Source organism: Heloderma suspectum, chromosome 2, assembly GCF_057233095.1.
Source record: "Heloderma suspectum isolate Gila_16-S chromosome 2, 16-S_ref, whole genome shotgun sequence".
In the NCBI taxonomy this organism is placed as follows: domain Eukaryota; kingdom Metazoa; phylum Chordata; class Lepidosauria; order Squamata; family Helodermatidae; genus Heloderma; species Heloderma suspectum.
The window spans coordinates 393,672,175-393,698,769 of record NC_139459.1 but is presented as its reverse complement, the minus strand read 5'-3'; the positions used below and the strand labels follow the sequence as shown (position 1 = coordinate 393,698,769).

The window sequence follows — 26,595 nt, the reverse complement described above, 5'->3', positions numbered from 1 at the left end:
TTCGGGCTGGCGTAGACGTGGCCAAGGTGGCCGGACGGAGCGGGAACGGGACCGGGACCGGGTCCGGGTCCGCCCCCCCCCCCCCCGTCCCAAGCGCAGAAGTCCACACGCACGTCTCCGAAGTAAGGCATCTCAGACCTTCCCTGCAGTTTGGAGCCGAGCGGAACGCGGCCAGCCCTGAACGCCACATGCTAAACCCCGAGGGTGTTTTTTTTTTTTTTTGGTGCCGTCGCTAATTGGCTAAATCGTTAGACAGGGAAAACCTCCTACAACTCCCGGCATCCCCCAGCTAACGCTGCTGGCTGGGGAATGCCGGGAGTCGTGGGATCTTTTCCTGCCTGCGCGCGCGCCGGGTTGCGCCCCGAGGCGCAAGGCAGGCGGGCTGCGGAGTCGTGCGGGAGAAGGAGAGAGCGGAGCCCTCCCGGGGTTAAATGAACCGAGCTCTGCTTGCTAGAGAGGCAGGAAGTTTGGGGAGTGGGTGGGGGGCGAGGGGGGGAGAGGAAGCGGGCGGGGGCGAGGGGGGGAGAGGAAGGGGGCCTTGGAGAGGACGGGAAGGCTGATGCGGGGACCCAGTTCCAGGTGCAGCACTGGGGTGAAGGGAGGTGGGGGGGAGATCCAGGAATTTTCTTCGGGGGAGGCTTATGGGAGGGGGAAGGAAGAGCCCCCCCCCACAACTCCCTCCCGGGAATCATGGGTTGGGGGCCGAGCCACGCAACCCAGCTGCACAGTGGGGCCCAGACAGCTACATGGTTTCTGTTGCATGGCCCCCCCCATCAACCCAGTCCGCGTGGCATATGGGGCGGGGGGGCGGGGACCCCTGGTGACAGCGGAGGGTGGGGGCTGCGGTGCCAGTGGGGCGGTGAAGCCACTCTGGGTTGCAGCCAGAACCAGCCAGAACTCTCCAGGAGCTCTCCAGGCCGCAGACCCCCCACCCCCAAAATGGGCTCAGCACCTCTCCTGTCGAGTTCTGGCTGAAGCCCAGAGCGGGTTCGCCCGCCCCACTGACATCTCCAGTGTTTGGTGCGCAGTCAGCAGCCTTGGTTAGTGGAGCGGGTGGGGAGAGGAGGAGAAAGCGCGCTCTCAAAAAGCCAGGCAGGGAGGGGGACCCCGAAAGCATCCAAGCAGCTGCAGCTGCAAAGACACCTCCCCTCCCAAATGTCATTCTTTCCATGGCATGATTTCCCTCCCCTCCCAAATGTCATTCTTTCCATGGCATGATTTCCCTCCCCTCCCAAATGCCATTCTTTCCATGGCATGATTTCCCTCCCCTCCCCTCCCCTCTGGGAGTTGTAGTAGTTTTTATTCTGTTTTATTTAAAACTTTTGTTGTTGTTCAGTCATTAAGTCGTGCCCGACTCTTCGTGACCCCATGGGCCATAGCACGCCGGGCCTTCCTGTCCTCCGCTCTCTCCCGGAGTGTGCTCAAGTTCATCCTGCCCTATATCAAGATCTCGGGGCGGCATACAGATAAAAGCAATTTGTAAAACAGTAATAATTTAAACACTTAAAGCATACCAAACTATTGAACAAACAAATACCAGTATTTTTATTTTATTTAAAACATTTATTTAAAACATATATATCTGTTCCATAGTGAGTAAAATGTATTGTTGTCAGAGGAGAAACCACATACAGAAGATTCCATCTAATTTCTGCCCAGTTGTGATAGAGTTCGGGGCTTGGAGAATTATTTTTACAGATAAGACTTTTAATATCAGAGATTCTTCTGTTAAGACAGCTATCTGTCAAATATTTTTTTGCCATTTACAAAGGGATTACCTTTTAGTTGAGTATTTGTTTTCAGCCTTACGCATGAATTATTAAATGAGCTTCATCTTTTGCTTATTTCAGATTAGCAATGTACTCTTGAAATATTTTTGATTACTTATTTTTAGAAAAGAGACTGCTAGGGCAGTCCTAACACATTTTGATTTGTAACTCTGTTCATCCTTATCAAGAGGAAATGGCCAGATTCAGCAACAGACTCTTGTCTATCACTTTCTAGCCCATCCCATCCAAGACAGATGGATGATACTGTTTTTCAAGCTGTTTTTGAAAAGCGAAAAGCTGGGACAAGGCATACAAGCACAACGTTGCTGATGGGAGGCAGGGTCCAAAGTGAAGAGCCCAGGGGATTCCAGCAGCACTACCTTCAGGCATGACACCCCACAGCAAGCTTCCCTAACCTGAATTACTGTGGTGCTGAGGCAGAGCTCCAGGGATTCACTCAGGATCCATTCCAAAAGCAAGGTCTGTAAGCACTCCACAATCAAGCATAGGAAGATCTGAGTCAACCAGGAAGTATTAACTGCATTTCTGTACTGCCCCATAGCCCAAGCTCTATGGGCAGTTCACAAAGATTAAGCACATTAAACGTACAATATGGAAAATTTAAAAACATAAAACACACACAGACTGACAGTGTACACAAAGACAGCATACATCTAAGAACAACTTTGAGCCATCAGCTGAACCCTAGAACAAATCCAGGATCAATTAAAAGTCCTCACGTGCTGCCAAAATCTGGGCTTTCATTTATTTTTTTTTAAAGTCACAAGTTTCTAGAGCTCATGACTGTAGCAAACACTTGGAAAATGTCTCTGCGCCTTTCCTCCTTTCATATCACCCCCAACTTTGTTAAATTTAAGAAGTGCCTTTTTAAAAAAACAAACAAAGTTGGATCATAGAAAATGTATCCATTGTGCAAAAATAATGGAATATATTTCAACTGGGGGGGGGGGGCACCCAGGTGCAGAGGAAACAGCCTTTCTGGGGCCGCTTTTGTGCTCCAGCGGCGGAGGAGAGCTCCCTTCGGATGCCCTTAATCTCAAAAGAGCCTTGCCAGGTTTCCTTCCTGGGCGGTGGGAGGGAGGTTGGAACTGACCAGGGTGTTCTTTGGCTTCTAAAGGTAAAGCTTGAAGGCAGAGGATGGAGAAAAGGAACCAACCCCCCCCCCCCCGGACTTGCTGTCACTGCTGGGGGTGAAAGGGCTTCTCCCAGCATCTTCCCGAGAGTGGCTGGACAACCCGCTATAGGAAGGGAGGAAGATAAAAGCCCCCAAATGGATCTTGTTTCTTTTGCAGGACTGACAGCTCAGGGTTACTAAGGAGGCAGGTTTGTCTGTGCTGGCAGGAAGTCCATGGCAGGATTCCTCATAGTTCTATAGAGTGTATGATACCTGAGCCATCCTCACAACAACCCTGTCGGGTGGGCCCAAAGGAGAGCCTGTGTGTCGTGCAGGGTTGGGCATAAATTAGGAATTACTGGTAGATCGCGCGGTGATTTCTAGTGGATTAGCAAGGGGTTCTGGCACCCAACGATTTGACAATGGCAACAACAAAATGATGACACCCCCTCGCCCCACTATGAAAGTGGGGGTGGGTGGTAATTCGGAATGGTTGTTTGCGCGGAAGGACTGTGAGCTCGGTTCAGTAGTTCTGGTCATAAAAACAAATTCCTGGTCTCGGAACTCTTTCATTCAGAGTTGAAACGGCTTTGGACGGCTTTAAAAGCGGTTAGACAAATTCCTGGATGAAAAGGCTTTCAATGGCTATGGGTCCTGATGGCTTTGTGCTACCTTCAGTGCCAGAGGCGGTGAGCCTATGTACACCAGTTGCTGGGGAACATGGGTGGGAGGGTGCTGTTGCGCTCACATCCCACCTATGGGCTTCCCGTGGGCAGCTGGTTGGCCACTGTGTGAACGAAACGCTGGACTGGATGGACCCTTGGTCTGATCCAGCAGGGTTCTTCTTATGTTCTTAATATCCGAGGGTATTCTTAAGATCCATCCAGATTCTGAGGGCCTCATTAACTTTTTTTTTTGGGGGGGTGGGGGAGTGGGGGACATGTTACTTTCAGGAATGGTGGTTCTAGCCTGTCTTTCATCAGCATTTCCAGACCCAGCTGAGGACATACCTTCCTTGGATGATTTTGCTGTGGTTTTTGCAATGAGGCTTTTCTTTGGGTCACTGAAGTAAATTTAAAGGAGGTTTATTCAACAGAAGCCGGGCATAGGTGGCTTGTGTTCCGACTTTGTTTTGGACTTTGATTTGCTAAATCCTCGTCATACATCGTTATCATCCTTATTAACATGATGGAGCATTCTTGACAAAGTCAGTATTTGCATGGTAATTATAGCTTTTCATCTTGCACCTCCTTTACGGGGTATGGCCGTGTATCTGCGTTACAGCCATAATTTTGTAAATACCAATCCAGTTCATCAAATTCTAGGGAATTAATAGGCATGTACAGGCGCCGCCCCGGCTTTGCCTAGCAGAGGAATGTGGTCCCTGATCTTGCCATCCCCTCCCCTTGGCCTTTTGGGGGGGACCATAGCATGGGTGGATTTAGGATGCCTGAATATTTTGTACCCAAAAGTAACCAGCCTGTTTGTTTGCTTAAAAGCAATGCCCAAACCAGACGTCATCTCCAAGCTGGAAGAAGGAGAAGATCCAATTGTCCGAGGCTCTGAAGAAGGGGACAGATTGGCAGGTGCCTGCTTAGGTGTGTGGTGGGACCATTACTTACCTGGTATTTCAGGGGGTTCCTTGATGAATTTTTAAATTATTATTATTGTTGTTTATTACATTTTTATACCGTCCCATAGCCGAAGCTCTCTGGGCGGTTTACAGAAGTTAAAAATTAAATACAGTTTAAAAAGTTTTAAAACCATTTACATAAAAGCACGTGGACGATATACACAAGCAACATATAACTAAAACAACGTTGAACTGTCAGTCATAACTAAAGACACATCCAGGACCAATTCAAACTCATCATATGCTGCCAAAAGCCTGGGGAAAGAGATAACCTGGTCTTAACCTGGTGCCGAAAAGATAACGATGTTGGCGCCAGGCAAACCTCATCAGGGAGCTCATTCCACAGATGGGGGGCCACCACTGAGAAGGCCCTCTCCCTCATTGCCGCCTTCTGAGCTTCCCTCAGAGTAGGCAGCCAGAGGAGGGCCTTAGATGTTGAGCGTAGTGTACAGGTAGGTTCGTGTTGGGAGAGGCGCTCCGTCAGGTACTATGGTCCCAAGACACGTAGGGCTTTATAGGTTAAAACCAGCACCTTGAATTGAGCTCGGAAGCATATAGGCAGCCAGTGCAAGTGGGCCAGAGTCGGTCTTATATGTTCGGACCTTCTAGTCCCCATTATCAATCTGGTTGCTGCATTTTGCACAAGCTGCAGGTTCTGAACGGTCTTCAAAGGCAGCCCCACGTAGAGTGCATTGCAGTAATCTAACTTGGAGGTTACCAGAGCATAGACAACTGAAGCCAGGTTATCCCTGTCCAGATAGAGACATAGCTGGGACACCAACCAAAATTGGTAGAAGGCACTCCGTGCCACTGAGGCCACCTGAGCCTCAAGTGATGAAGATGGCTCAAGGAGAACCCCCAAGCTACAAACCTGCTCCTTCAGGGGGCGTGCAGCCCCATCCAGAACAGGTTGAGCGCCCTCCATCCGGTCAGCAGAACCACCCAGCAACAGCATCTCAGTCTTGTCTGGACTGAGCTTCAGTTTATTTGCCCTCATCCAGTCCACTGTCACAGCCAGGCACTGATTCAGCACATCCACAGCCTCATCTGAAGAAGATGAAAAGGATCAAAGAATCATAGAATAGTAGGGTTGGAAGGAACCTATAAGACCCTCAAGTCCAACCCCCTGTTCAGTGCAGGAATCCAAGTCAGAGCATCCCTAACAGATGGCTGTCCAGCCTCATCTTGAATGCCTCCAGCGTGGGATAGCCCATCACCTCCCTAGGTCATGGGTTCCATTGTCATACTGCTCTAACAGCCAGGAAATGTTTCCTAACATTCAGCCGGAATCTGGCTTCCTGTCACTTGAGCCCATTATTCCGTGCCCTGCACTCTGGGAGGATCGAGAAGCGATCCTGGCCTTCCTCTCTGTGACAACCTTTCAAGTCCTTGAAGGGCGCTATCATCTCTCCCCTCGGTCTTCTCAGGGCTAAACATGCCTCGTTCTTTCAGTCTCTCGTCATAGGGCTTTGTTTAAAAACATAGGAGAAACAGAGCTGCATGTCATCAGGTGACAACGCACTCTACGGTTTCATGTAGCTGTTGAACAGCTTGGGGGACAAAACTGACCCCTGTGGAACCCCATACTGGAGAATCCACGGGGCCGAGCAATATCCCCCAAGCACCACCTTCTGGAGCCGATGCTCCAAGTAGGAGTGAAACCACTGCAATGCAGTGCCTCCCGCTCCCAGCTCAGACAATTGCCCCGGAAGGATACTATGGTTCATGGTATCGAAAGATAAATTAAATTTATCTTTAATCTCACTGAGGAGAGGCTGATTGACCAGGCTGTGAATTCTCCAGGTGGCTTCACCCTCCCCACTCACGTCCACTTGACCCTTCATTTCATCTCCCTCCCCAGACTTCCTTTTTTTCATTGGAGATGAGATGGGCAGTGGAGGCTGAAATGCCCCATCCTTTGTTACAGTGGTGCAGCCAGGAATGAGAGGGCCCTTTGTACAATGCATGCCAAGCGATTTGTTATGGTTTAGGGGTGTTTTGAGTATTTTTAATCTATAGTTGCAGTGTTTAGAAAGCCTTTGGCTGCCAGTTAACTACCCACAGCTGATCAATACACTTCAAACAAAGCGTCCACCAAAACGTACTTATGTGGATTTAATTGTGGTTTTGTACTAACAAGAATTAGTAAAGTAAAATCTTTTTTGATCCATTTTTATTAGAAATATACTTGTAGAATCGCATAAAAATACAACTTGCATAAAATGACATTAAAACATGTCTTGATGTTAAACAGAGCTTTGCTAAAGAAATCTTAATAGCTTAACAAGAAGTAGAATTTCTTAACCATTTCTTGTTCTTAGACTTCTAGTCTTCATACTTTAAAAAAGATAGATCTGATTCTAAATACGAAGTTCCCTGTTCAATACTGAATAGGCTATTCAGCTGATAGGTACGCAGACCTGGTGAGCTTTTAAGAAGAACCTCCCGCATTCTAAAATCAGCACATATTTATACTTTTTGTGTGTAGAAATGACTTCGGAGCTAATATTATCTACTGTCCCATAAACTAGGGCTCGCAATCTTAATTATTTCATTGTTACTAAACATGCTTTAAAACTTAGAACATATATAGAAGGCTTACACGTGCACCTTTCAGGTTAGATAAGATCAATGTTGAATTATACTTTTGAGAAGATAACTCCTTACTCAAAAATTTGCTGATTAAACCTAAGTCTGCTGGCTCTGCCCTCTTTGCTGCTCTGGAACCTGCTTCCCCCGCTGCCCTTGTTTTGAGCCACACCTCTGCCTCTGGCCAGGTCAGTTCCCCGCTTGATCAGAGGAATCCATGTTATTGGCTGAGTAATTAGCATATTCAAAAGTCCACCTAGGTTATTATTTATTATTATTATTATTATTTATTGCATTTATATCCCACTTTTTCCTCTTGCAAGGAACTCAAGGCGGCGTACATGATCCTCCTCCTCTCCATTTTATCCTCACGACAACAACCCTGTGAGGTGGGTTGGGCTGAGACTCTGTGATGGGCCCAAATTCACCCAGTGAGCTTCCATGGCCGAGTGGGGACTAGAACCCGGATCTCCCGGCTCCCAGTCCAACACTCTCGCCATACAACACACTGGCACAGAGAGGACATGGAAGAATTTTGAGAAGCTGAAATAAGCAGCTAAGAGGGCTTGATCCCCATGAGTTAAGAACATAAGAACAGCGATGCTGGATCAGATCAAGGGTCTATCTGGTACAGCATTCTGTTCACACAGTGGCTGATCAGCTTTTAATAGGAAATCCATAAGCAGGACATAAATGAAACAGCACCCTCCTGTACATGCTTCCCCCCAACTGCCTCCGATACTGGAAGTAGCATATAGCCATCAGGACTAGTAGTCATTGACAGCCTCCTCCTCCAGGAATTAGTCCGACCCTCTTTTAAAGCTGTCCAAATTGTTGGCCATCACTACGTCTTGTGGTAGCGAATTCCATAGTTTAACTTTGTTCTTTGTGACGAAGTCCTCCCTTGTTTTCTGCCTTGAACATCTAATGGGATGTTCTTTTTCTTACTTTTTTTCCAAAGCAGGTGCTGAACGAGAGAATAAGAAATCTAGGGAGCCACCTCTGGTGTCATGGGAAACAAACAAGGGTGATATTGGAACAGATATCTTCGGGAATCAAAGGAGACCAGAGGAGCACAAGGGAAATGAACCGAACAACAAGAAGAAACTTTCTCTTCCCAAAGACTTCCATGAGCAACAAATCCCACAAGAAGGTAACAAAAGAAAGAGAAGAGGAAAATGTCCAGCATCATGCATGGAGTGTGGAAAGAGCTTCAGGGATAGCAGTGGTCTTACTGCACATGAAAGAACCCACAGAGAGGAGACAGTGGTTACAGAATGCGGAAAGAGTTTCATCAGTCATGGAACACTGATAACGCATCAAGGAACCTATAGCACAGAGAAACCATATAAATGCATAGCGTGTGAAAAGAGCTTCAGGAATAGCGGAGGTCTTACTAAACATCTAAGAACTCACACAGGGGAGAAACCATATAAATGTATGGAGTGTGGAAAGAGCTTCAGTCAGAACAATAATCTTACTTTACATCAACGAACCCACAGAGGGGAGAAACCATACGAATGTATGGAGTGTGGAAGGAGATTTAGCCAGAATCAACAGCTTTCTTCACATCTAAGAACCCACACGGGAGAGAAACCATATACATGTATAGACTGTGGGAAAAGCTTCAGTCTGAACAGTAGCCTTACTTCACATCGAAGAACTCACACTGGCGAGAAACCATATCAATGCATGGAATGTGGAAAGAGCTTCAGTCGGAGGGATACTCTGAGTTTACATCAAAGAACCCACACAGGAGAGAAACCGTATAAATGCATCGAGTGTGGAAAGAGCTTCAGGAATAGCGGAGATCGTACTAAACATCTGAGAACTCACATGCAGGACAAGCCATATGAATGTACGAAGTGTGGAAAGAACTTTAGTCAGCGTGGACAACTTACTTCACATCAAAGAACACACAATGGTGAGAAGCCATATAAATGCATTGAGTGTGGAAAGAACTTTAGTCAGCGTGGACACCTCACTTCACATCAAATAACTCATACAGGTGAGAAACCATGTAAATGCATGAAGTGTGGAAAGAGCTTCAGTCGGGGTAATAGCCTTACCTTACATCAAAGAACTCACACAGGGGAGAAACCGTATAAATGTATGGAGTGTGGAAAGAGCTTCAGTCGGAATGATAGCCTTACTTTACATCAAAGAACTCACACTGGGAAGAAACCATTTAAATGTATGGAATGTGGAAAGAGCTTCAGCGTGAGCAGTAGCCTTCTTTCACATCAAAGAATCCACACAGGGGAGAAACCATATAAGTGCAAAAACTGTGGGAAGAGCTTCAGTGGGAGCGGAGGTCTGAACTTACATCAAAGAACTCACACATAAGGAGAAACCTTATAATATTTTTGGAGTTTGGACAGATCAGATCAGTGAGAACATAAGAAGAGCCATTCTGTATCAGACCCAGGGTCCATCTTGTCCAGCATTCTGTTCACACAGTGGCCAACCAGCTGCCCCAATGGGAAACGCACAAGCAGGACATGAGTACAACAGCACTCTCCCGCCTATATTCCCCAGCAACTGGTGTACATGGGCTCACTGCCTCTGGTTCTGGCGGTAGCACATAGCCCTCAGGACTAGTAGCCATTGATATCTTCTCCTCCATGAATTTGTCCAACCCCCTTTTAAAGCCATCCAAACTGGCGGCCATCACGACATCCTGTGATAGCAAATTCCATAGTTTATGCGCTGTGTAACGAAGGCCTTCCTTTGATCTGTCCTAAGTCTCCCACCAATCAGCTTCATAGGATGACCCCAGGTTCTAGTATTTTGAAAGAGGGAGAAACATGTCTCCCTATCCACATTCTGGTAAAGTATTTTTTACTTTATATTGTATTTGTACTTTACAAGAAAGAACCCATACAGTAGTGAAGTAATTTTAAAATATGCAGTGCGGAAAAAGCTACAGGAATAGAGGAAACATGGCTACACAGGAAAGAACCACACAGTGAGCAAACTATATAAATTTATGGAGTATTTTTTAGAAAGCACAGCATAGAGGACATCAAATACTTCACATAGGGGAGAAAACATTTCATTGCACAGAGGGTAGAAGAGGATTCAGTCAACACACAAACCTTACCAGACATCACACAACCCAAACAGAAGAGAAACCATTTAAATGCTTGGAGATTTTACTAAGCATCAGAGACCTCAGAAGAAGGCAAACCACACAAATGTTCCCTCTATGGCTAAAACATCTGTGATGAATCAGAATGGGTTATGATTATGATTTTCTGTCCTTTTCCCAAAGTCAGAGTAGGCACTCTTCACTCATGCTGCTTTGTCATATTCCTGTCAACGTTCATCTTTGGAGCATGGCTATGATTATGTGGCTGGCAAGATTGTGTTCTGAGGATGTTTGCTGCATATGGTGCATATCTCCAAAGTACAGCTGCTGCCATCACCATCACTGGCAACAGTCTTTTCACTGCCCTTTCTCTGCCAACATGGTTATTGTAATGGGTTAGAAAGAGGGGGAATGAATAATGATATAGACAGAGTTGACTAACTTTGTAAGATGTGTAAAACGTTTCCACTCCAGCTAGCTTGTTTCTCTTACCTGAGCAGGTGTTTCTGTGACTCACCTGGCCAAGAAACAGCACCCAGTTGTAGATCATGTACGGAAAAAAAAAATTGCTCATCACCTTGCATTAATGTAAGAGAGAAACATGAGAGAATCATGTATCATCGACTCCTTACAGGTTGAATAAAATTTGTGTTGAAACCAAGGATGTGTGCTGGAGGTGTTGATCTCAGAAAGCTGATGTTAAGCATATTTGGCAGAGTTGCCCAAAGACTGCAACTTTTTGGAGGGATGTATACATTATGGTCTCACTGATGGTACGTGTGTATATACCCTTCGATCCCCTGATAACTTTGTGAGGTTATTTAGAGCAGCTTGCTTGAGATGGAAAAGAGTAAGGCTTTCTTCACACGGAGCTTTTATCCTGCAATTGAGATTGCTCCTTCACGGACAGTTGCGGGCTCTTTACATGATGCCGTGAACCTCCAAGGCGTCTCCCCCTTTGTTATGTTTAAATAGATCTCGGATAATGAGCTATCAAATTACCCCGTTCTGTTCCGCTTGAGTTCCCTCCGTGAAAAGAAAAGCAGCATGAAGAGGAGTGAGATCAATGAAGGATAATGGAAGACTCAGAGAAAGAGAGAAGGAGAGGGAAAGGGAGGGGGGAAAGGAAGCGAGTGAACAAGGGAGTCCACTGTGATCCTGCATTTAGAACGGAAGCAGAAAGCCCCATTTTAAATGCAGGATTTGGGTCTGGTGTAGAAATGCCCTAATTGGGGACTTCTTTACTGCAGCAAGAATGTTGGTAGCTTCAAAGTGGAGGATCCTTTCACTCCCAGAATGGTCAGTGAAAGTTTGGGAGACTGCAGAAGTGACAAAACTAACAGAATTTACAAGACTGAGGGATGGCAAACAAACATTTGGAAAATTTAATAATAGCTTTCATTTATGAAACTAAGATACAATTTTGAGATCAATAACTATAAGAGATTTTCAATGTACTAATCTCGTAATATTTTAGAAGATAGTTATGTAGATTCATTTAATTTTCTAGTACTATTTATTTATTTATTACTGGTTGTATGCAATTCATATTATGTTCAATACTAGATTATAATATGCAGTTCATAAAGAAAGCTATTACAATTTTAAAAATACACAGAGAGAGAAAAAACAGCAGCTATATGGACAGACCCAACTCAGCAACAGATTTATAAATCCCAGCTGAGTGTTCTGGGCTTCAAGAATTAGTTCACGGATTGTGGTATCTGAAAAACCCCTCAAGCTAAATAGCACAGAGTGGTACCGCAAAATATATTTTTATGCTCAAACAGTATTAGAGAATAACAAAACTCTGCGATGATGATGGAGATGATGATTTATTGCATTTCTATACCGCCCCGTAGCCAAAACCAGTTTTACAAAAAATAAAAACATAAAAAATACAGTATACAGAGATTAAAAGCCATTTACATAAAAACACACACAGACAATATACACAAGATAACATATATAAAACACTTCAAAGAAGCAATCTCAAAGAAAACAACCATGATAAAACAAGCAAGACACATTACTACATACAATACCATCAGGATGATTAGAAGTATACTAGAAAGTGTGGCTAGCATATTTCTTATTACATTTTGGGCACAATCCTATTCAGATAGGCAGCTGCCTATCCAATGCAGGACAGGAGAAGCACGGAGGGTATCATTCCCTCCGCGCTCCTTCTGCCCTGCATTTTCTGCTGGACAGCCAATTTCGGCTGTCTAGCTATGGGGGGCCGAGTGGGGAATGTGTTGTGCAGGCATTTCCATCCTCCCTGGTCCGGAACGCCCTCAGACACGCACCTTTTCAACTGCTCCATGCTCCTCTTGTGAGCATGGAGGAGAGGACTGTTCTCCGCTGCCTGCAAGGCAGCGTGGAAGTGGGGGGAGGTCGGTTCTCCGGGAACTGACCTTGGAGCGTGGGCTCCGGGGTTGGTTCCCGGAAAACGATATCCTATGGCGATCTAGCCACTGTCTGGCAGTCGTAGGATTGCTCCCTCCAAGTTCTATTCCTCTTAACCAACAAAGCAGTCATCACTGAGATCTTGTAGTTACCTATCTGGTGGACATGGGCCCAGGAGATTAAATGAGCAAGAAAAACTAGGACCAGAGAAAAGGTGCATTGAGACTAATAGTAGAAGAATAGTATAAACATAAGCAGAACCGTGCTGGTTCTGTCCAAAAGTCTTGTGCAGCATAGCATTTCTTACACTGGCCAACGGGAAGCCCACCAACAGGGCATGAAGGGAATGGCCAATTGCCACTATGAAAATGGAAAAAAAACATGTAATGTTGGGCAGATTAAGTGAGCAGAAGAATTTAGAACTGGGGAAGAGTTTTGAGAGGGGAGCAGTGATGTTGTGCAATAGGATGTTATAGAAATCAACACAAGAAAGAATCAGTGTGATAAGTAAGAGAGGGAGAAAAAGAAAGATTACAGCTGCTATAAGATACCATATCTAAGCAACCAAGATCTGTCTTAGAAGTAGTGGAAGTATTCTTCAAGGTGGTTTTCAATCACACCTGACTTGCTTACATTTGATGCTAGATTTCTGATACGGACTTCTACGCACACTTTGCCAGGCGTCAGCCCAAACTGAAAACATTGAGATTTGATTCCTAGTACACATGCTTAATGGCGTCTTCCAACATTTTGCCAATATTATTTGTTTTGCTGTTAAGTTCCAGAGGAGAGGTTCATATATATGTATAGTAGACATCTATTTAACATAACTATTAAGGCATCATACAGGATCTGGATTCAATGGCACCTGACAATTTCATTCCTGGTGATCACATCTCCCCTTTTTATTATTCACGCTTCTAACCCCTCATTTTCATGTATGTATGTGATGAATTGCATTTGAATGTAAAGTACGTTCCAAGAAGACTCTTGTGCCACCTGAAAAACCAACCAAAATTTATTATGACTTACATTTTCATGGCCTAGAGTCCACTTCATCTATGCATGAAGCGTTACACTCAGTGGGCAGCTATATATACATATGCTGCAGGTGTAGAGCAGCCTTCGGGAAACTCCAGCTTGGAGCCTGGATCCAGCCGGCCAGGCCTCTTAGTTCAGGCAATCAGCTGTCCGGCCATACCATGTCCCCTTCCTTGTTGTGTGCTGAGAAATGGGATTCTTAGCACATGGAGAGGACGTTCACTCTCTTCCTGCATTACCAGCTGACCTCACCTCTCCACAGCCCAGAGAGAGAGAGGAAGAGGGTGGTCGACAGAGCAAGATAGAAGAGGGGGGAGAGAGAAAGTCCTTTTATCCATCCTTACTCTTGGTTTTTGCCATACACTTCACTTTGGCCATGATACCAGCCCTGGAAGGTTACGCACCAGTGATTGTAGGTCTCAGGCTGAAAAACACAGGCCCAATGGAAACAATATGGAAAACACAGACTCTGACCATTCCATTTAAGCCGAAAGATATGCCAAGCGTTCTCCACAAGAGTAATTGGTAGCACAAAGCAGCTTAACATGGCTAACTTCATTAGCAACTGTACCGGAAAAGAAACCCATTATCGTGATTCAAGCTGAAGGTGATAAAATTGAACATCTTGATAAGCCGTAATTCAACAGTTTCGTGTTGGAGTCTCTCTTTGGACTTACTTTTCTGAAGATTTGGCACTTGCCACAGGATCGGATCCCTATGTTTGTGTCTCTGTTAAGTGGCCTCCCACTGTTGACAGGAAGCTGTTTCAAGTTAGGGAGCTGTCTAGACTGGGGCAGGTCAACCACCCAAGGACTTGTGAGAAGCTAGCATGATGTGAAGACAAAGATTACAAGAGAGTCAGTACTGAGAGAGTCCACCAGGAGAAGAGCCTTCAGTGTGGTGGCCCCCTTTCCATGGCGCTCCCTGCCTCTGGAGGTTGGGCAGGCGCCAACATTATGCTGTTTCTAACTCCTCATGAAAACGTCTTTATTTCAGGAAGCCTTCCTTGATTGACCAGACACTGTTTTATCAGAATTCTGTTTCTTTTTAGAAATAGTAATTATTTTAATGTGATGTTTTATGCTTTTACCCTATTTTGTATTTGACTCTGGAATCTGTCTGGATGTGGAGCAGTATACACATGTTGCAAATAAATGAATGAATAAATAAATAAATAAAGTGTGATGTCATTGGCCACCTAGCAGCACCCATGCAAAGGACTCTCACCACCAGCAGCCATGCCACAGCTGCAACCTCTTCTCACAAAGACCACAGTTCAAAATCTGCTGCTCCATTTTCCCAATCTGTTGTCATCCTTGGGTGCTCATAACAATGTTGATATCGTTCCCCCGCCCTTGAATATTTTACTGTAATTTTATTCTTATAATTTTACGGTGATGTGTTAACCGCTTTGATATTTCCCTGGAAAGCAGCATAGAAACTTTTCGAGGCCAAGGGGTTCTAGTAAGCTGGCTTCAGAATGAGGGAACCCCACGGACTTCACTTGGTTGATTAAAAAGAGTGAGAAAAATTCTATGGGCATAGACTGTGCTCAAGGTGTAGCAGTGTCTATGGCCTCAGAAGTGGGAAAACACCATGTTCTGTGGTCGCCAGGAAGCTCTCCCAGTGACCATAGGATTGCTTCGTTAGTGTGATAAAATCCTCTATCCCAATTCAAGCCGCAAGAGATAGAGTCAAACTTCTCAATTAATTGTAACTTGGTGGTCTCTTGTTCTAATCTGCGTTTGAAGTTTCCATGCTCCAGTACAGCCAATTTAAGTCAGTGACAAAGAGTCCTGAGAAGCTAAGGTGTTCCCTCACTAGTTTGTCAATATTGCAATGTCTGATGATGGGGAGACTGAATGGAGGCTTAGCTATCATTAGGGAGCCTGGATCCACCACAATTCTGTTTCAAAATAGAATTTAAAATGGAGGTCCTTAGAACGGGTTTTGGTTTTGAGTAACCTTTGGAAAGATTTAACCCCCTTGACCCCCCTCCTAATTTCAACTTCTTTTTTCCTGCTCACTCTAGTGCAGATCATGAGTGTCTCTACCTTATGTTGGGTACCCAGGACAGATTGTGGATTCTGCTGGAGTACCACCCACTCCGCTGCCCATCAGACTCCCTGCCTGAGCTGACGGAGGTGGTCTTGGACTTGGTGTTGAGGACCCCTAGGATGATGGTCCTGGGGAAACCGGACTTCATGGCTGTCATGATAGCCAAGGGGCTGTCCCAACATGTCATCATCCCCACATACGTAACAGGACACACGCTTGATCTGGTGTTCTCGACTGGGCAGGAGGATGGTGATCTGAGAGTGGGGGGATTAACGTCTATCCCCTTGTCAGGGTCAGATTGCTTCCTACTGAGGTTTTCACTCTTGGCAGCCTTTCCCCTCGGCAAGGGTGGGGGACCTATTAAAATGGTCCGCCCCTGCAGGCTAATGGATTCCGATGGATTCCAGAGGGCTCTGGGGGATTTTCCTGCTGGTATAGCTGGTGCTCCTGTCGAAGCCCAGGTTGCTCTGTGGAATGCAGAGATGACTCGGGCGGTTGACACGATCGCCCCCAAGTGCCCTCTGCCTCTGAGCAGAGCCCAGCCAACTCCTTGGTATACACCCGAGCTGAGGGCAAGGAAGCAAGAGGGGAGACGGCTAGAATGCAGGTGGAGGAAAACTCGTGCTGAGTCTGACCGAACACAGGTCAGTATTGAGCCTAATCTGTGGCAGTGAGGGTGGCAAAGAGGCAGTTCTTATTGACCAGCAGTGCATCTACTCAGTGACACCACGGTTAATGCAGTTCTGTTAGTAGAGGCATCCAGAGCACCATCTGGTCCAGTTTTATGGGATGAATTACAGTTATTGAGGCCTGAGGATGCGGACAAGGTCCTTGGCCAATTCCAGTCAACCACCTGCGTCCTCAACCCTTGCCCTTCATGGCTTATGACATCAAACCAGGAGGGGATGTCTGGCTGGCTCCAGGAGGTTGTACATTCCTCCTTGAGAGAGGGAGTGGTGCTGGCCACTTTGAAAGAGGCAGTCAACAGGCCACTCCTAAACAAGCCTAACCTGGACCCAGGGGACATTAATAACTATAGGCTGGTGGCCAACGTCCCCTTCCTGGGCAAGGTGATTGGGTGGGTGCAGGACAGCTCCAGGCACTCTTGAATGAAATGGCATATCTAGATCTATTTCAATTGGACTTCATGCCTGGGTTTGGAACAGAAACTGCCTTGTTCACCCTGTGGGATGACCTCTGTGGGGAGACGACAGGGAGAGTGTGACCCTGTTGATTCTCCTGGACTGCTCAGCGGTTGTCGATACCATTGATCATGGTATCCTTCTGGATACGTTGTCTGGGCTGGGAGTTGGAGGCACTGCACTGCAGTGGTTCTGCTCCTTCTTGGATGGCCGATTCCAGAAGGTGGTTCTGGGGGATTAATGCTCTGTGCCATGGCAATTATGCCATGGGGTTCAACAGGGCTCTGTTTGATCCCCCATGCTGTTCAACATCTACATGAAACCGCTGGGGGAGGTTATCCAGAGGTGTGGGCTGAGGTGCCATCAATATGCGGATGACACCCAGCTCTACCTCTCTTTCTCATCAAATGCAGGTGAGGCAGCGGCTGTTCTGAATCAGTGCCTGGGCATGGGAATGGACTGGATGAGGGCCAATAAACCGAGACTCAATCCAGTCAAGACAGAGGTACTCTTTTTGGGTAGTTCATCTGCCCAGCTAGGTGACGTTCAACCTGTTCTGGGGGGGGGGGGTTTGCACTCCCCTTAAATGGTCAGATTCGTAGTTTGGGGGTGCTCTTGGACCCAGAACTGTCACTTGAGGCATAGATGAACTCAGTGGCATGGAGCACGTTTGATCAGCTTAGGCTGGTATACCAACTGCACCCTCATCTACACAGAGATAGCCTAGCTACAGTTATCCATGCTCTGATAACCTCTCGGCTGGATTACTGCAATCCATTATATGTGGGGCTACCTTTGAAAAAGGCCTGGAAACTTCAGCTAGCCCAAAAGAGGGCAGCAAGATTGTTAACAGGGCCTGGCCAAATAGATCACATTTGTTGTTCAGTCGTTAAGTCGTGTCCGACTCTTCGTGACCCCATGGACCATAGCACGCCAGGCCTTCCTGTCCTCCTCTCTCTCCTGGAGTGTGTTCAAGTCCATATTCATTGCATCGGTGATGCTATCTAGCCATCTCATCTTCTGCCGTCCCCTTCTCCTTTTGCCTTCAATCTTTCTCAGCATCAGGGTCTTTTCCAGAGAGTTTTCTATGCACATAGATAGAAACATTGAAATCTTACCTGTGCTACAAGGTTCTCTAGTGAAATGGCCTCCAACATGTTCTGCCACATTTGGGAAACCTTGGCCTCCTCCTCACGTAGAGGTTTAGGTGGTGGAAAAGCAGAGTCATCAGAACTGGTACTAATATACTGTTTTCGGGGGTCATGCTCTGCAGCCGGTGGAGGAATAGCAGACGGCCCCGGAGGGGTGCTTGGCCGCGCCATGTTCTTTGTGTCTGGGCATGATAAAAGGCTGTTTTTCTGGGGGCAAGGCTGTCCCTATTGGTCAATGGGGTTGTGGGGCGTGACTTTACAGGGCTAGGCTGTAAGACCTCTTCCTATTGGGCCATGGTGGCTTGACGAGTTCGTAGAGGGGTCACATGACCCCGCAGGACCAATCCGGGCATGGCGTGGAAAAGGCCCCGCGGGTCATCTATGTGCCCGTACCCGCTAGGGCTCTAAAACCAATTCCTTTTGGTCCATGGCTGCGTGACGAGTTTGTACAGGGGTCACATGACCCCGCGGGGCCAATCCGAGCGCAGCTTGGAAATGGCACCATGGGCCATTTCCGCGCCTGTGCCCCCTAGGCCTCTAAAACTAATTCCTATGGGTCCACGGTGGTATGGCAAGTTCATAGAGGGGTCACATGACCCCCGTCAGGTGACCCTGCAGGTCATATGGCCGGGTCAGCTGATCGCATACGTGGGGCTTCCAGCTAGGGCAGAACTTCCCATCTCAACGGGGGGCAGTGCAACTGTCACCTTCGCAAACAGGGCATGGTTTAGAGTTTGATGCAAACCCCCCTCCTTTACTACTCACACACACACACACGCGCACACACACACCTGTTATGATGAAACAAAATATTTCTCCTGACACTTATCTCTCCTCTTTAGAACAGAAGGAGAACAGAACTTTCATGGAACTGTAGAACAGTAGGGTTGGAAGGGGCCTGTAAGACTATTGAGTCCAACCCCTGCTCAATGCAGGAATCCAAGTCAGAGCATCCCTGACAGATGGCTGTCCAGCTTCTCTTTGAATGCCTCCAGCATGGGAGAGCCCACTACCTACCTAGGTAGTTCATTCCCTTGTCGTCTTGCTCTAACAGTCAGGACGTTTTTCCTGATGTTCACCCGGAATCTGGCTTCCTGTCACTTGAGCCCATTATTCCACGTCCTGCACTCTGGGAGGATCGAGAAGAGATCCTGACCATCCTCTCTGTGACAACCTTTCAAGTCCTTGAAGAGCGCTATCCTATCTCTCCTCAGTCTTCTCTTTTCAAAGCTAAACATGCCCAGTTCTTTCCATCTCTCCTCACAGGGCTTTGTTTCCAGTCCCCTGATCCTCTTTCCTGCCCTCCTCTGAACCCTCTCCAGCTTGTCTGCATCCTTCTTCAAGTGTGGTGCCCAGAACTGGACACGGTACTCCAGATGAGGCCTAACCAGTGCTGAGTGGAGGCGAACTGGTACTTCACGTGATTTGGAAGCTAGACTTCTATTAATGCAGCCCAAAACAGCATTAGCTTTGGAAAAACGGCATCCCTCTAGGGGTCAGTAATGACTCGGTGCTTGCACAAGAGGAACCTTTCCTTTCCTTCCTCATTGTTGGCTCATATGGCCTCAGTGGCCTTGTAAGCCCCTTCCAACCCTACTGTTCTATGACTATTCTATGATATTCAGCTTGTGATCTACCGAGATTCCAAGATCCTTCCCACTTGTAGTATTGTTGAGCCAAGCATCACCCATCTTGTAACTGTGCATTTGGTGTCTTTTTCTTAGGTGTAAAACTTTGCGTTTATCCCTATTACATTTCATTCTGTTGTTTTCTGCCCAGTGCTCCAGCCTATCAAGATCACTTTGAATTTTGTTTCTGTCTTCCAAGTTATTAGCTATCCCGCCCAATTTTGTGTCATCTGCAAATTTGCCACAGACTCTTTCTGTTGTTCGGATCAGTCCGTGCTACTTCTTTGGGGAGAGTTTATTCCCCCCTCATCAGAATTATTCATTTCAATGTTTACAGGTATTTAGCTGCATGGCCGATTCAGCGTGGAGCAACAGCACATCAGAGTCATTCATGGCAGATGACACTTTTGCCAATCCTCAGCAACCCGACAGTCCTTTTAGTGCATCTTTCTTCCTTAAGTGTGTTTCCCACGCGATTCTGCTGCAGGGTGCCCCGTCCCTCCACATTACATCCTGGGCATGCCTACTTCTGTGACCTGGCTGTGACCTGGGGGTGATGTGGTCTAGGAGTGGGGCCACCCCATCCCCCCCAATCCCCCTTTCCCCCCCATTTGCAGTAGGGCTGCTTTCCCAGTCACAATATCTAGCCTGTATTTCCCATTCACAATATAGCTGTTGCGCTGTTTCAGGAATACACAATCTCCCAGTGGGGGGTGAGAGGAGGGAAGTGTGGGGGAAACTACACACTTAATTCAGCTTAATTCAGCAGTTCCAGCAACTTCTCTGAGCAGGGGAGGATGAACTGGGAAAGCGGGTTCTTAGGTAGCATATACTCTGCTTTTCTTGCTTCATGTGCTACTGATGGACCAAAATCTAGGGATGTACGAAAGTCACGTACTGTGAATGAAAGTTGATTCGCGGTGGGGGGGAGGTGCCCCGTCCCTCCCCCCTGAAATTCTGGCCAGGGGGGAGGCACCCCATCCCTCCCGCCACGAATCCTGGCCGGCCGGGAACGCAAATGGCGGCGGCCATAGCCGCCACAGTTTGCATCCCTGCAGTCAGCCGTGATAGGCTATGTAAATGTTTACGCTACGTTAACGTAGTAGTTAACTACTACGTAGTTAACGTTACGTTATTTGCGTTCCCCTTATTTTTGCCGTAGTCTATGTAAACGTTTACATAGACTAGACGTGCCAAAACAAGGAACGCAAATGGCGGCGGCCATGGGTGCCGCCATTTGCGTACGCGCGGGGTTGTTTTTTTGTTTTTTTTACTCAGCCGTGATAGGCTACGTAAACATTTACATAGCCTATCACGTTTTTTTTTTTACTGGAAATGGCAGCAGTGGCAGCCAGTCGGAAGACCGGCCGCCGCAGCCGCCGCCATCGCCGCATCGCTGCCGAACCGCAGCCGCCGCCACCAGGGAGATTTGCCCAAGGTAAGTCCCGTCCTGGGGGCGGGGCGGGGGGGCAGACCATTTCGCCACCGATTTCGGGGGGCCGAATGCACTGGCATTCAGCCTCCCCGAGATTCGTGGCAAAATTCTCTGACATCCCTACCAAAATCAGGATATGACGAGAAAGCACTTTTCATTCTGTTTCCCTGTAGACTGGGCCTAGCCAAGATGCTCTGGTTTATGGATAGCTTTCAATAAATGAGCTTTCCTAGGTTTCACTTCCTTTCTCCTTAATTTTATTTCCTTTTTATGTTCTTTCCTGTGAGGCTCAAACTTTGCAACATTATTTTCAAACATTTACTTCAATTCTTAGGTGCATTAATTTTTTATTTGGATTTCACTGAATCCTACACCTCAGATGTCCACCTGATCCTATATGAGCCTGTGTTCTCTGATTAGCCTTGTAGTACATTTTCTATCAAATTCATTAATCTTCCTCTGATTTCTGGTGTAGTGTCAGAGATGTCAGAGGGATGACATCTAGGGATGTCAGAGAATTCCACGACGGATCTTGGTGAGGCCGAATGCCAGAGCATTTGGCCCCCCGAAATCCATCGCAGAACGAAGCCCCCGCCCCCCCAACCCACGAAAGGTGCGCGAAACGGAGCACTTACCTGCTCCCGTCCGCGCTGCTTTGCGAATGGCGGCCGTCCTGCGGCCGCCATTCGCGTTCTCCTCTCAATAGCCGTGATAGGCTACATAAATACTTATGTAGCCTATCACAGCTAACGCAGGGATGCCATTTGCATCCCTGCGGAGGCTGTGATAGGCTAAGTAAGTATTTTTGTAGCCTATTACGGCGGGGGGGGGAACCCCAGCGTACGCAAATGGCGGCGGCTACCGCCATTTGTGTACGCTGGGTTTTTCCCCCCCCTGCCATGATAGGCTACGTAAATTTTTACGTAGCCTATCACAGCTCAATACAGGGACACAAATGGTGGCGGCTACGACAGCCGCCATTTGCATCCCTGCAGGGCTGCCCAGCGGCTGAATTGCCCGGCGCGGAGCCAGGTAGGTGTTTCATACATCCCTAAGTGTGCCTTATATCATATGGCTGGTTTCATCTTTATCTGTTGTGATTTAAACAAAACATTTAGTAGGGATGTACGAAAGGCACTTACCTTTCGCCGATTATGTTGATGGTGGGGGGGGGAGGTGCTCCATCCCTTCCCCCGGAATCCTGGAGGGGGGGTAGGCACTCCGTTCCTCCCCCCTCCTGGAATCCTGGCTGGCTGGCTGTGCTCCACAGGGATTCTGCAGAGCCGGTGGCCAGACATCCGGCCGCTGGCTAGCAGGGATGGAAACAGCGGCGGCCATAGCCGCCGCCGTTTGTGTCCCTGCTGTCAGCCATGATAGGCTACATAAATGTTTACATAGCCTATCATGGCTGACTTTACGAAAAACACAACAGCACCACGTGTACGCAAATGTTCCTTATTTATGTTCCTTATTTTGGCACGTCTTAGTCTACGTCAAGATTTACGTAGACTAAGACGGCGAAAATAAGGGGAACGCAAATAGCGTAGTTGACGTACGCGTTGTTGTTGTTGTTTTAAGTCAGCCGTGATAGGCTACGTAAACATTTACATAGCCTATCACTTTTTAAAAAAAAACTTAGCCCTGATAGGCTACGTAAATCTTTACGTAGCCTATCACTTTTTTTTTTTTAAACTGGAAATGGCGGCGGCAGCATTTCCACAGCCGCCGCTGCCGAACTGCCACCGGAGCCGCCGCCAGAGCTGCCACTGGAGCCGCCGCCGCCGCCAGGAATATCTGCCCCAGGTAAGTCTTGTCCCGGGGGGGGCGGGGGGCAGACCGTTCCACCACCGATTTCGGGGGGCCTAATGCGCTGGCATTCGGCCTCCCTGAGATTTGTGGCCGAATTCTCTGACATCCCTAACATTCAGAGATATCACATCTGTAACTTGCTGGTTTTCTGTGGTTGCATCGGTTTCACTGGGTATTTATCAGTGATGTGACTTCTCTTGCCAAGGCTCAAAGCAGATTATGATGTGAGTAGAAGCTGATGGGACTGTACCTTCTGTGACTTCCCCAACATGAACTTGCCTAAAGGAGCCCAGCCTAATCATGCTATGGAAACGGAAGCAGAAAGCCCCAGTGAGGCTGCGGGATTTTTCCATAACGTAGAGAAGCCCTAGATGTGCGTCGGCCCCATTCCGTGGTAGATTAGAGTGCAAGGTGAACAGGGTTGATATACCTAACGTGGCTTCATGTTTCCTCAATGCTGGTTGTTTTCTCTGTCATTCTAGCTTCATGTTTTCCTGGACAAGTTTTATAATGCTTCGCTGGACCGACTGTCTTTGGAAGAGAACGCAGAGCTGGCAGCTGACTTTGATCTCGTGAACTGGGTGCAGTTTCCCAATCAGACTCATGCCAGGGTTACAGTGGGGAGTCTAGAGGGACAGGCGCCCCCTGACATAAAGCTCACCGTTAACCCCAATGCCGTGGTGTGGCCCTCTCGGCTTTCAAAGGTAAGGGGAATGTCTGGTTTTGATTGTTTGCCGGTGACATCAATTAAGCATGAATAATTCACTGAATAATGGCTGTACCCTTATGGTCACTGATGTGGCAGTAAATCCCATTGAGCTTAATGGGACTGACAGTTGAGCAAACCGGTGCAGAATTGCCCTGTAAAAAGGAGCTTTCTCATAGCATCGCAGGCTGGTGAGACTTTATCTTCCCCCATCTGCCCTGTTTTCTGGCCCTAGTGCAGTGCAGCGTCAAGGGGAGGTTTTGTCATGAGGTCTTCCCCATCTGTTCCATAGAGCAATGGCAAGATGGCATTCAAGCACTCTGGTGCAGAGCTCCCTGTCCAGGTTGTTCCATGGACATCCCCAAATCCATCCAGGCTCTCCCTCCCCTTTCTCCTTCAATAAAATCATGGGAGGTTTCCTCTTAGGTCTTGACAGAAATCACTCTTCTTTTCTCTCCCCCCACCCCGCATTAATTACTTACAGAAAACAACAATCATTATCACAACACAGTGTTCCTCCTGTCCTGTTGCAGTCCATTGAAGCTTCAAAGCTTGGAAACTTTGACATTAAGGCTCTTAAATGCAATATTTTAATTCACTGGACTCTCAGTAACTTCAGGAGTACACACTGCAGGAACAACCCCCATTGACCACAATGGGAGTAACGTCTGAGTAGACACACATATGTTTGTGCTGGGAAACACTGGAACAGGAAACACCTCTTGACTGGGGTCATGGTGAAAGGCACTCCTCTGGCCAGGGCTAGCAAACCAGAGGTAAATGAAGGGGTTCGGACACACAACAACTATACCACAGAGAACCTGACTTAAGGAAGGATTCGGACAATAAGCAGTATCAAGAAATCCAGTTTGGGGGTGGGGGCGATAAACTCCAGGCTGGCTGCTGGATGGTGTGGTAAAAGTCCAAAACTGGACTTAGAGGTCCGTGCCCAATTGCCCTCCAATTAAGCTCTGGACACATGGGTAAGATTCAACTCGAGTTTATTCATGTACAACGAAGGCAGCTCTGTCAACCCAGAGGCAGAGCAGATCAACACTCACCAGTTACATTTATAATCATGGTGTGGCTAAAAAAGTGACATCAGCCAAGCCTAACGCACATGTCTGCTATTATCAACTGAATTTTTACTGAACCCCCCCCCCCCCAGCTTCTTCTCTTTCAGGGAGTCCTGCAACTTTCCCAGGATTTATGACCCAATTATTTTGGAAGCACAATGATTCATAGGTGTGGGATGAGTTGCTGTGTCAACAAGATAACTTATCTCTACTGTCCTAGCAGTCTCCTCTTTAGTATGGAAGAAACAAAGACAATAGTTATAGGCTTTTGAGGAATCTGCCATGTAGGCATGAAGAAGCTGAGAGAACATGGCCTTGCCATAGTTATTTTCCACAATGGCCACAACTTCAATTATCCCTAAAACCCTCCAAAAGTAGCCAGCTCAGAGTCAATCAGTGGAGACACTCCCCCACCCCGGAAGAAAAAGCCACTGAGAAGAGCAGGAGAATTACAATTGCTCCCCCTCCCCCTCCTCCAGCATGTCTGCCTGTTGACCAGGGCTGGGAGGAGACTTTTCTTGGCTGGCTTAGAAGAAGCTCAGTGCGAGCATGGACTGGGCCAGGGGAGGAAAAAGAAGAAGATGGCGACTCCCCATGTAAATGGCTGACTGCAATAAAGCCCCCCCACACACACCCTACTTTGAGAGAGAGAGAGAGAGAGAGAGATTTCAGTCCCTCCAGAGACAAACTGATTCACTGCTCCCAAGCCTAGGACGAGCACAGGATCCAGTTCCGCTATCCACAGGGTCACATCCTGGATCCATTGCAATTCCTGGATCCATTCTAATTCTCTTCCCCTACCCCAGCTTCTGACTTTATTCTTCACCAGTTTCCTTAACCCAACTAAAGACTCACAACAGCTGATGGACTTCACTGACAAGAGAGTTTTTAATATAATGCACTAAGATCCTATAGAAAAGGTTACAGTAGTCAGCAGATTGTTGTAATAAAGATGAGAGAGAGAGAGAGAGAGAGTTTTACTGGTTCCCAGTCAGCTTCAGAGTGCAAATCAAGGTGCTGGTACATTTCAATCCCTACCGAGAATAAGCATGAGGTACCCGAATGAACAATTCCTTCCACAGAACTCCTCTTCCCATGTGCACTCTTAGAATATCTGAGGAGACCCTGTTCTGAGCGATGCTGCCACTGAGGTTAGGCTGCGGGCAGTAAGGGGGAAAGGCAGCAGAAGGCATTTTATGTGGAGCATTGTTCTTGTAGACTTTGGTCCACCTTGGATTTCAGCTTTCCACCTGCAGCCCCCTCCCCACATGTCCCCCAAATGGTCCCTTTGGAGTATATTTGGGATGTTGGAGTGCAGAGGAGAGGAGAGGAGAGGAGAGGCTGCCCTATTGCAAGAGGCCACATGTGTGGTGTTGTCGGGTGAAGCTTTTACTGAGCATTTTTGTTCATTTCCTTTGATTCCTGCTGCAAACCACATGGAAGCCTTGCTCTGGGACCAAAAGGCACAGTAAGGGTATCAAATGAAAAATCAGTCCCTGAACCTTTTTCACATTGAGGAGCAGGCTTATTTCAGGCCAGGACTTGCATTCCATCAGGATCTTCACGTATGTTATTGCTGTACCTCAGTATTATTATGATTCTAGGGAAGTATTTTAGCTTCTTTGGTTTTTGTACTCTGGGCCTTTTCACTTTGTCTGCTGCCTTGAGTCTACTTATGGAAGTAGGTGGGATAGAAATGTTGACATGAACAATTACACCAAAAGTGCTTCCCTCAGAATAAGAGCCGGGGGTCTCTGGGACCAGAGTTCCTGCCAGGTTTGTATCCAGAAATGCACCCAACACTTATTCCTTGATGCTCCTTCGCTTTGTTGCCAGACGGTGCCTCGTTCCAGGTGTGTCGAGAGCTGTCACCCTGGATATGCCAAGGAGGTCCAGGAAGGAAAGCCGCCTTGCTGCTATGCC

The 26,595-nt window shown here is 47.2% G+C and overlaps 1 protein-coding gene across 8 annotated transcripts; it reads left to right on the top strand.

Moving 5' to 3' along the window:
* The first annotated feature begins 294 nt into the window (after window positions 1-294).
* Window positions 295-10,877, top strand: LOC146356465 (uncharacterized). Of its 8 annotated transcripts, none has more exons than XM_084841194.1 (4): window positions 295-458; window positions 2,005-2,249; window positions 4,404-4,502; window positions 8,091-10,871. In XM_084841194.1, the coding sequence occupies exons 3-4, from the start codon at window positions 4,406-4,408 to the stop codon at window positions 9,470-9,472; spliced, it is 1,479 nt and encodes a 492-aa protein (XP_084697320.1). In that variant the 5' UTR covers window positions 295-458; window positions 2,005-2,249; window positions 4,404-4,405; the 3' UTR covers window positions 9,473-10,871. The 8 variants fall into 8 exon arrangements, with proteins under 8 accessions (XP_084697320.1, XP_084697319.1, XP_084697316.1 ...); XM_084841187.1 differs by lacking the exon at window positions 2,005-2,249 and adding an exon at window positions 3,858-4,126 and having other exon boundaries at window positions 347-458; window positions 8,088-10,871; XM_084841195.1 differs by lacking the exon at window positions 295-458 and adding an exon at window positions 518-579.
* Window positions 10,878-26,595: the final 15,718 nt, after the last annotated feature.

Bases quoted from the DNA above. Each gene is read 5' to 3' on its own strand.
- LOC146356465 (XM_084841190.1), top strand. From the start codon at position 4,406: ATGCCCAAACCAGACGTCATCTCCAAGCTGGAAGAAGGAGAAGATCCA. The intron at 4,503-8,087 runs GTGTGTGGTGGG...TTTTTTCCAAAG, and splicing joins ATTGGCAGGTGCCTGCTTAG to CAGGTGCTGAACGAGAGAAT.